At 41.7% G+C, this 10,992-nt stretch overlaps 1 protein-coding gene across 1 annotated transcript in view; it reads right to left on the bottom strand.

The window, feature by feature from the left end:
• TIGIT (T-cell immunoreceptor with Ig and ITIM domains) overlaps nucleotides 1-10,992 on the bottom strand; it is a 19,846-nt gene that overhangs the window by 6,070 nt on the left and 2,784 nt on the right. The window contains exons 2-3 of the mRNA XM_008065860.1: nucleotides 9,895-10,224; nucleotides 5,011-5,111 (exon numbers count right to left, since the gene is read on the bottom strand). Coding sequence (XP_008064051.1) covers nucleotides 5,011-5,111; nucleotides 9,895-10,224 — 431 coding nt within the window. The remainder of the gene's footprint in view (nucleotides 1-5,010; nucleotides 5,112-9,894; nucleotides 10,225-10,992) is intronic.

Raw genomic sequence — 10,992 nt, 5'->3', positions numbered from 1 at the left:
GGAGGGAGGGAGGGAGAGGGCCAGGTACAGTGGCTCAAGCCTGCACTTTGGGAGGCTAAGGTGAGAGGATTACCTGAGCCCAGGGGTTCAAGATCAGCCTGGGCAACTTGGTGAGACCTTGTCTCTACAATAAATCAAAAAGAAAAAAAAATTAGCAAGGCGAGGTGGCTCGTGCCTGTAGTTACAGCTACTTGAAAACCTGAGGCAGAAGGATTGCCTGAGCCTAGCAGGTCAAGGCTGTGGTGGCTGGGAACATGCCGCTGCACTCCAGCCTGGGCAACAGAGTGAGACTTCAACTCGAAAGAAAAGGAAGAAAGAGAGAGAGAGAGAGAGGGAGAGGGAGGGAGGGAGAAAGGGAGGGAGGGGAGGGAGGGAAAGAAAGGAGGGAGAGAAGGAGGATGGGAGGAAGGGAGGGAGGAAAGAGAGAGAAGGAAGGAAGGAAGGAAGGAAGGAAGGAAGGAATAGATCAGCCTAGATATCACTGAGGATTAAGGAAAAAAAGAAACCAGAGATCTGTCAAATTAGTAAGAAATTTGTGGACTGGAAGCAACATCCAGAATAAGAAGAAAACCTGAGGGCAATTGCTTCAAAGTTGTGCCCGAGAGGCAGATAAGCTAAACAGAGCTTCTAGCTGAAGAAACAAAATTTGAAGGTCAGAAACCACCAAGAATGGGGAGACACCTCTTATCAACAAGGGTGCCTGAATGAAGCATATTTGTCTACCTAACCCTTAACTGTACCCCACAATATCATAATAAAAAATATTGATTAAAAAAATTAAATTTAATTAAATTTTAAAAAAAAGAAAGAAACCACCAAGAAGAGGAGACTTTGGAAAACTAGAAGTAAGGGAGTAACAGAAATTGAAGTACAGCTTTAAATCCTCTCCTGACCTATTTAACTAAGGTTACCTAGAATTGCCAAGGGTCTCCAGACTAGCCATCTTCCAGAAGCAAAAGGGAGTCTTTTCTGGAAGAAGATGATATTCTCTAGAGCCTCAAATTATTGTTATAACTTTTCGTGTAGAATGTATGGCATTAAATGGAATGAACCTAATAGCCAATAGGATATGACCAAGAAACAAGTAAAAATAGACCATAGAAAAGGACCCACGGAGGATTTAATTAATAGGATTATCAGGAAAAGCCCTCAAAATAACGGGTTAATATTTTCAAGGAATTAAAAGGCAAGATAGAGAATTTTGGCAGACTTTAAGCTATTCAAATAAAGATTCGATATAAAGTGGAAGTATATTAGAGAAAACATCCATTTTAAGATATGATGAGACAAATGGATGGAAAATACCAAAAAATAGTAATGAGACATGCACAGAAAAGTTAACATATCTAAAATACCTGTAAATAGAGGGAGTAGAAAGCAAAGAATGCAGAAGTAATATATGAAGAGATGATGACCTGAAATAACCCAAAACTTACAAAAGACAACAAGACACAGATTCAAAAAGCACTCCAGACTACAAACAGAATAAATACAAAGATAACTATACCTAATTACATCATTATATAATTGCTGAAACCAAAGACAAGAAAATTGTTAAAGAACTAGAAGAAAAAAAGATGTATCTTCAAAGAGCAAAAACAAAATCTGATTTCTCAACAGAAACACAGGAAGCCAGACATCGGAATAATATTGTCCATGTGCTGAAAGAAAATAACTGCCAACATAGAATTCTATAACTAGCAAAACAAATATATCACTTTTAAATACAGAAAAAATAATGATATTTTCAGACAAGCAAAAACCAAAATAATTCATCACTAGCAGATGTGCAGCAAAGGAAATACTACAGGCTATTCTTCAGGTGAAAGGAAAATGATCCCAGTTACAAGGCAGGACATGCAGAAAAGAGTTAAAAGCAATAGAAAGGGTGAATCTAAATGAATATTGGCTCATAAAGTAATAGTAATTTATTTGAGCATTTAAAATATAGAGGGAACTAAAATGTGTGATAATAGCAACAAGTTAGGGAGGGAGGTGAAAAAAGTTAACATGCTCTAAGGATCTTACATTAGCCAAAAAAGATAAAATACTCATTTATACCAGACTCTAATAAGTCAGAGGTATAGTCTATAATCTGTAATGTAACCACTAAAAATGGATAGCTAACAAATAGATCTTTTTAATAATAAAAAAGAACCTTAATTCAAAAGATGGCAAGACAGAATGGGAGGGAAATAAAGAAAATGGGAAGAAAAGAAGACGGTAGCTGTAAATCCACATATGTCAGAAATAACAACACCAAGCACATAGTCCACAGAGAGTACTATAGTGATGTGTTGCATGTCATTTATGTCAACAAGGAACCTCATATAGGACAGTGGTTCCATAAGATTATAACAGAGATGAAAAATGTCTATCCTTTAGTGGCGTCCTAGCTGTCCTAATGTAACACAATGCATTACTCCTGTGTCTGTGGTTATGCTGGTATACCAAACCTATTACACAGCTGGTCATATAAAAGTATAGCACACATGAGGAAAAAAAGTACAGCACATAAAATTACATAATACTTGATAATAGCAATAAATGACTGTTACTCGTTTATGTATTTACTATACTAAATTTTTAAATGTTATTTTAAAGGGTACTTCTTTTACTTAAAGAAAAGTTCGCTGTAAAACAACCTCAGGCAGGTCCTTCAGGAGATATTCCAGAAAAAGGCATTGTTATCATAGGAGATGACAGCTTCATGTGTGTTATCGTCCTTGAAGATCTTCTAATGGGACAAAATGTAGAAGTGAAAGACAATGACATTGATGATCCTGACCTTGTATAGGCCTTGACTAGTGTGTGTGCTTTTGTCTTAGTTTTTAATAAAAAAGTTTAAAATGTAAACAAAAATAAATGTTATAAAAAAAGGACACAAAGAAGACAAATATTTTTATACAACTGTACAATGTGTTTGTGTTTTAAGCTGTGTTATTACAAAAGAGTCCACAAGTTTTTCAAAATTTTAAAGTTTATAAAGTAAAAAAGTAACAGTAGCTAAGGTTAACTTATTATTGAAAGAAGTGCAGTATTTTTAATAAAGTTAGTGTGGACTAAGTATGTAGTGTTTATAAAATCTCCAGTAGTGGACAGTCATGTCCTTGGCTTTCACAGTCACTCCCCCACTCACTCATTGACTCACCCAAAGCACCTTTCAGTTCTGCAAGTTCTATTCATGGTAAGTGCCCTATACAGGTATACCAATTTTTTCTTTACACTATATTTTTCCTGTACCTTTTCTATGTTGAAATATGTTGAAATACACAAATATTTACTAACATGTTACAATGACCTGCAGTATTCAGAACAGTAACATGCTACACAGGTTTGTAGGGTAGGGGCAACAGGCTTTACCATATAGCCTAGATGTGTAGTAGGCGACACCATCTAGGTTTGTGTAAGTACACTCTATGATGTTTGCATGAGGAAATCACCTAATGACACATTTCTCAGAATATGTCCCCATTGTTAAGCAATGCGTGACTGTGTGGGGCTACAGAGTTGAGTTTTTGGTTGAGTGTTATGAGAGTTGGAGAGAAAATGGGTCAGGTAGGAGGGTCTAGGCTGAAGGTGGAAAATGGTGTTAGGAATCACAGCCTCCCTGGGTTCTCCAGAATGTTTGTGTGGTGACTTGAAGGTGACCCAGACTGACTTAAAAGGCCCAAGATATCAGACAAAACAAGAAGGGGGAAATTCCTTCATGCATCCAAATCAATAGCTACCGGTTTATGGCACAGTAAAGACATTGATATTTTTCTTTATTATTTTCAAACTTTTTACGTGAAATATGCCACCTGTTCATCACAACTCTGTGATATGGAACAAGCAGAATCATAATTCTGCTGTTTTGAATGTGCCCCTCCAAATGTGTTGGAGACTTAATTACCATTGTAGCACTATTAAAAGGTGGGGGCTCTAAGAGGTTATTAGACCACAGGGGCTCTGCCCTCATGAAGGGATTAATGCTGACATCTTGATAGTGGGTTCCTAATAAAAAGGATGAGTTCCGCCCCTATTTCCCTTTCTGTCTCACACATGCACCTCACTCATCACATGATACCCTCCGCCATGGGATGACCCTGATCAGATGCACCATGCTCTTGGACTTCCCAGCCTCCAGAACCATGAGTCAAATAAACTTTCTCTATAATTTCCAAGTGTGTGGTATTCTGTTATAGCCACAGAAAATAAGACAATGCCCCATTTTATATATGTGAATGGAAATGGAGACCCATAAAGATTAAGTAACTTCCCTAAAATCATGCACTTAGTCAGTGCTGAAACTAGAAGCCAAATCTCTCAGTTCCCATTCAGTACTCTTTCAGCCACACAACTTCTTAAGCTAAAGTAATGGAGGCTTTATAACCTGCTGGTCTTACCATGTACATTTTACCCCTAAATTTGGGGAGCATTTATTTCTCATTCTGGATTGCCCAGCACTACCAGAATTGTAAAAATGAAAAGAGCTAACATACAGAAAGCTCTGGCATGTAGTAGATGCCCAAGATACATCAAACTCATCATAGATAAATCGAACTCTCAGAGCAGCGACTTAAGGGACAGATAGGAACTAGGAACTGTAGATGACATCAAGATAGGTTGGAAACAGGTCCAACCTTCCAGGAGTTCCCAGCTTGGGAGAAGGACAAGGGAAGAGCATGAATAGTTATACTAAAAGGCAGAATAAGACACAAAGAAAAGGGATTGATGGTAGAGGGAGGCTGCCGGGGTGGGGATGGAGGACACAACATCAATAAGGGTACCTGATCTCAAACCAGGCAAAGTGGGGACCAAAGGGAGGTCCACACTTTAACTGTGCGATGTCCAGTTGTATACCTAATCCTGAATAGTACCATATACCTTTAAAATAAAAAATAAAATAAAGACACAAAGAGGAGAGATCACATCTAGGTCTCTCTCTGGACAGAAAGAGAAACTGGAAGGGCCAGGGTGGCAGGGGATGGGGTGCCCATGACTGAGAGGTGGAGTCAGAGCCATTACCTTTCTAATCAGCATGACCACCCCGATGACCGCTGTGCAGATGACCACTGTGGCCATGGCTCCAAGCAATGGAATCTGGATTGCAGTGTGGTGCTTAGCCACTAGAGGGAGGAAAAACAGAGGTGAGTGGCAGAGGCCAGAAGCAAAGGCGCCTTCCCCAGGGAAGCCCCAGCAAGCTTCATGGCACAGGGGTGAGCATTGGTCAGGCCCTTTTTCTAACCACAGGACTGGAGTCTTTGAGCCGAACTCTTTGGACAGCAGAGCATCCACCTGGTCTATCATGAAATCAATGACTGACCTCTTGAGCAGTGGAATACCTCAGGTATTTGACACCATTTTAACACTCCTTTCCTCTATTCAGTGAGATTATTTTCAGTAATCATAAAATGAAATAAATAATATTATCCAGAAAAAACCCCAGAAAGTTAATATTTTATCTTATTAAATTTCAACTATGAAATCATACCAATAAAATATTTAATAAAAAGAATTTTTTTAATAAAAGCAGACAAGTTCTTGCTATGTTGTCTAGGTTGGTCTTGAACACCTGGGCTCAAGCAATTCTTCTGCTTCATCCTCCCAAAGTGCTGGGATTATAGGTATGAACCACCACACCCAGCCTAAGGAAAAATTAAAATAATTTAATATTAAATTACAAAAAAAGAAAAAAAATCATATAACCTTTCACCTTAAGCCCATAACACTTATTTTCAGCTAGGCTGTGAAACCCTGGAGAAGGTAAAACTCTAGGGTATTATCCTTTGCTGTTTTCTCAGCATCTGACACATAGTGAATGCTCAGTAAATATCTGTGGCATGAATGAAAGCATAAACAAGTGGATTTCTTTAAGACATAAAATGTAAATGGCAGAAGGAAGATGCAGGAGGACAGTTTTGAAGAAATGAGTGATATGTGATCCAAAGAGATTGTGAGAAAAGCAACATTATTGCTCCATGAGTATTGTACTATAGGGGAAGGGTTTCCAGGTGCTCCATTCTACCTCTACCTCTTCCTCAGGCACTCAGTCAGGAAGCAGCTGTCCAGGGAAGTCTCAATAGAAGAGTGGAAGGGTACAACAGAAGCCTGGCACCTCTTCCTTCTAATGAAGGGCTTAGATTGCTGGAAAGGTGGTAAGGAATCCAATACCTTAGGACAAGGGCAGGGACTGAAGAATCCAAACTCCCCAGAACCTGTTCCTCCTGCCCTGAGGACTCAGTCATGGTGAGGTCAGGACTGCCCATGGTTAGTCACAGTCATAACGTTTGCTCAGAAGACAAGCGGACAGATGGGGGGCAAAGCAGTTATGGAGCATACACTTCAAAGGTCAGAGGGGCTGCAGACAACTATCCACAAAAAAAGAAAAGGATATATAATTGAAGTGTGAGAGTACAGCCAGGTTGGAGCCAAAGTTAGGACTGGGTTCTCTTACAGCTTATGTATAGATAGTAAACCAAAAATAAAAAATTAAGTCCCCATCTAACTGACAGAATGTACCCCATCTGGACCAAAGGTGACCTGAAAATCTAAATCCCAGGCCATGACAGAAAAGGAGGACAACCTGAGCCCACAGGTTTGAGACCCACCTTGGTGAGACCTCATCTCTACAATGAACAAAAAAATTAGCCGGGCGTGGTAGCGCGCGCCTATAGTTCCAGCTACTTGGAAGACTGAGGCGGAAGGATCGCAGGAGCCCAGCAGGTCGAGGCTGCGGTGACCGGGAGCGGCCACTGCACTCCAGTCTGGGCAACAGAGTGAGACTCCAACTCAAAAAAAAAAAAAAATAGAGATAATAAGACTTGCAGAATAGACTCTGTGGTGATAAGATACCAAATTCCAACCTGATTTTGGTATAGCATCACATGACTGATAGCAAGCCCTGAAGGGAATAAAAATACTTTACTCCAAAATAAATTTTTTGACATATTTTGAAGTGATTCTGCAAAACTGTTTCTTGGGGAAATTTGCATCTGCAGAGGACACCTTTTAAGGCACCTACCACCTATTGTCTTAGAAGCCTGCTGCTTAGAGCCCTTCATCTACATATCAAGAACTTTGGCTTCCTCAGCTCCCTCTTAACTCAAGGATTTCTTTTACTGATTTTACATTCTTTAGACAGAGTTTAATTCTTTTTGCCAATTGCCAATCACAAAATCTTTGAAACTACCATTGATCTGAAATCTCTCCACCTGCTTCCTGGTCCCAGTAAACCTCACATTGACTTATGTTTTGCCTGTAACTTCTGTCTCCCTAAAAATGTCTAAAGTCAAGTTGTAAAAATCAACCATTTGGGGCACACGCTCTCAGGATCTCTTGGGACTCTGCCATGGACCTGGGTCACTCACAATTGGCTCTGAATAAACCGCGTTAAGTATTTTACAGAGTTTAGAATTTTCATCAACAAGACATAGATGGGGTTAAGACCTTAATGAAGTTTGGGGAAGATTATGATAATGAGTTTGGCTAGGTTTAAAGATCAGTTAGAGATACAATTAGGACCAGAGTAAAATTTGGGAAGTTTGGAACATCAACTTCATTAGGAATTTTTGGTTTGAAGTAAAAGCACCTATTCCTCCATTTATAGTTATGGTCACAGAACAAAGATGTCAAGATCTTTGAAAAAGAAGCAGCCCTGCAGAAAGCATGACAGTATCACTACAGGCAGGGTGAGGAAGGGCTACTTAAACCTTGTGTCAATTAACCAAATTAGCTTCAGGGTAAAGGTCAACACTAGCACTAAGGTTAGAAATCACTTAAATATTATAATTAGTGTTAGAATAGGAACATGGACTCAGGTTTGAGAATAGGGTCAGAAAGAAGTCAGGCTGGAGGTCTGCAAGTGATTAAAGGAAAATTAACATTCCAGGTAAGCAACTGACCACTTGAGAAACAAGAAGGGAAATCGGAGTGACCAGTGGTGTTCCTTGGAGTCTGCAATGACCAGAAGGTTGGAAACGTACAGGCTTTGCAGAGAAACTGAACAGGGGTCCAATAGAACCTCTTCTGAGCTCTCTCCCCAGGTGACCCATGAGCCACAGGGAAGAAATGTGCACCTTCATTTTTCCATTTTCACTCTGGGGAATAGCTATGTCACTGTAGCCTCTGGGAGGAGTGTGCTTGTCAGGACTATTGGTTGTTGAAAGTCCCAGTCTGGTCATGAGCAAGTAGACATAGCTTCCATCTGGCCTCCAGTTCCTGGGACCTCCCCCCTACGGAGGTCTTCCACTTGAGCTCCCTCCCTACTCCCGGTCCTGGAGTCTGGTGACAGGCTCTCAGGCATATGACTCTGGGGTGAAAAGCCCAGAATGGTCAAGGCCATCACTTGGTTACTTTGCTAGAAACCAGGTCCCCTGTCCTATTTACTGTCTCAGGTCTCACCATTAACCAATAAATAGCATAATAACTAGCATTTATCAAGTTAAACGTATTATGTGTCTAGTACTGATCTAAAACCTTACGTGTATCAAATCATGAGATTATTCACCACATTTTCTAAATGTGAAAAAGGTAAAGAATGTATCCAGATTACCTGGGGTCAACCCCAAGTAGTGTGATTTCAGAGCATGGGCTCTTAACCACTTGCTGCATTTGGCCTATGTCCAACCAACCAAGAAGTAGCATTTGAAAGGAAACACTTCAGGGTAACTTTGTATTTTCTCAGCTAACATATATTTTACAAACTCACAAAACTTAATCTCCAACAGTTGATGGCAGCAAATGGAAATTCTGAAGGTGTGGGTTAGTGGAGCCAGAACACCTGAGCTAAATTCAGCTCTCCCACTCAGCAACTTCCAGCTTCTGCCTCCGTCAGTCAAATGGGAATCACGTTAATAGTCAGCACTTATCAAGTGCTTATCAGGATCCTGGTGCTGTTCTATGACATTTTTTTGTCATAGGTAATTCAGTCCAACAGTAGCACCTCATAAGGTCTTACATCTATCCTCATGTCACAGATGAGACAACTGGTGCCCAGAGAAGTTATGTAATCCTGTCTGAGGTCAATAGCAGAGCCAGGATTTGGAATCAGGCATTCTTCCATCAGAGTCAGAGCTCTTAACGCTATGCTCTACTGTCTCTCAGAGTCCTTTCCAGGCTGGGCACAGTGGCTCACACCCATAACCCTAGCACTTTGGAAGGCCAAGGCAGGAGAATCACTTGAGCCCAGGAGTTCAAGATTAACCTAGACAACATGACAGGACCTCATCTCTACAAAAAATTTAAAAAGTAGCCTGGTGTAGTGGTAGTGTGTGCCTGTAGCCCCAGTTACTGGAGAGGCTGAGGTGGGAGCATCACTTGAGCCCCGAAAGTCAAGTCTGTGGTGACCCAGGATCATGCCACTGCACTCCAGCCAAGGTGACAGAGTGAGACCTTGTCTCAAAAACAAAAAGAATTCTTTGTCAATCTCTGGAGAATTGATTTAAGTGCCCATGTGGATAACAAACATGAGGGCATCTTGGAAACTTTGAAGTACCACGTAAACATAAGTTATTGGGCATTTACACTTAGTATATGCTGTGCTTTGTGTTTAAGCAGCTCTAATTTTTATAAACATAGGGACTAATTCCACTTGGCATGATTGATACTAAACCAATTAATGGGAACTCTTCATATATGACCTCCGCAACTGGTCTTCCTAGTAAACGCAGCTAAGATACACTTCTTATGCAAGAATGGGGTCCTCAGACTGGCTGCCCCTTAGATTCATTGGGGATGCTTTTAGAACCTCTCCCATCTTAGTCTCCTGCTTCTGGAGGTTCTAATTTAATTGATCTGGGTGGGGCCCTTGGCATCAGTATTCCTTCAAAGTTCCTCAGGTGATTCCAGTGTGATATGGAATTGAGAAGCCCTGCTGCATGGAGTGTTTCCACCTTGCTCCAGCAGGAGTACCTGAGTTTGCCAGGACCTTCAGGAAGATTCTCCCTCTGTAAATCCCATCAGGGTAGGTATGATAGATGCAGAAGTACTCCCCCGTGTCGTTCATGGTCAGTGACTGGAGGGTGAGGCCCTGGCTGGGACCCAGGACCACTCGCTCCCTGAAGGCTGGTTGGATGTGCCACCCCAACTCAGCATGATGGGTAGCCAGGAGTTGATCCTGCTGCTCCCAGATGACCTGGGTCACTTCTGCCATGGTGGAGGAGAGGTGACACTGTAAGATGACAGAGCCACCTTCCTCTGTGGAAATGTTCCCCGTGGTGACTATGGTGCCTGGCATTGCTCCTAGGGAAGAGGAAAAACACACATGAGTCCAGGGTCCACAGCAGCCTTCAACCTTCTTGGCCAGAACTGGTTTTGGAAATGATAGCTTCTCCAGTCCATTCTATAGCTCCCCCATAGAGACTGCAATTGTTCCCTGTTTTCCCCATTTCAAGTGACACTCCTCTTTGCGCCTGTCATTCAAGGCTCCCAACCCCACCTTATGTGCCCTGTTCCAGTCATCCTGCCCACCTCCTTTTTGCCCACCCCTCCACCCCCCAGAACTGACTTCTGTCTTCCTGGCTCTCACCCACAGGAAAGTTTGTCACCTCCCTCCCTCTCCTCCTAGAGCAGGGGTCCCCAAACCCTGGGCTGTAGACCAGCACTGGTCCATGGCCTTTTAGGACCTGGGCTGCACAGCAGGAGGTGAGCAATGGGTGAGTGGAGTTCAGTCTTCTGCAGATCAACGATGGCATTAGATTCTCATAGGATTGCTAACCCTGTTGTGAACTGCACCCGTGAAGGATCTAGGTTGCATGCTCCTTATGAGAATCTAATACCCGATGGTCTGAGGTGGAGCTGAGGCAGGGATTAACAGTGAAGTTTGACTGCTCATCGGCCCCCTCGTCCCTGTCTGTGGAAAATTGTCTTCTACGAAACCAGTCCCTGATGCCAAAAAGGTTGGGGACCACTCTCCTAGAGGACCCCAACCCTTCACGATCTCCCATTTTCTTTCACACTCACTGCCTGTACTATATAAACTGCACCTTATTTTTTTTTTTTTTTTTTGAG

Source organism: Carlito syrichta, unplaced genomic scaffold, assembly GCF_000164805.1.
Source record: "Carlito syrichta isolate Samal-C Ts95f unplaced genomic scaffold, Tarsius_syrichta-2.0.1 Scaffold308815, whole genome shotgun sequence".
Lineage (NCBI taxonomy): Eukaryota > Metazoa > Chordata > Mammalia > Primates > Tarsiidae > Carlito > Carlito syrichta.
This window is presented reverse-complemented; position numbering and strand designations above follow the sequence as displayed.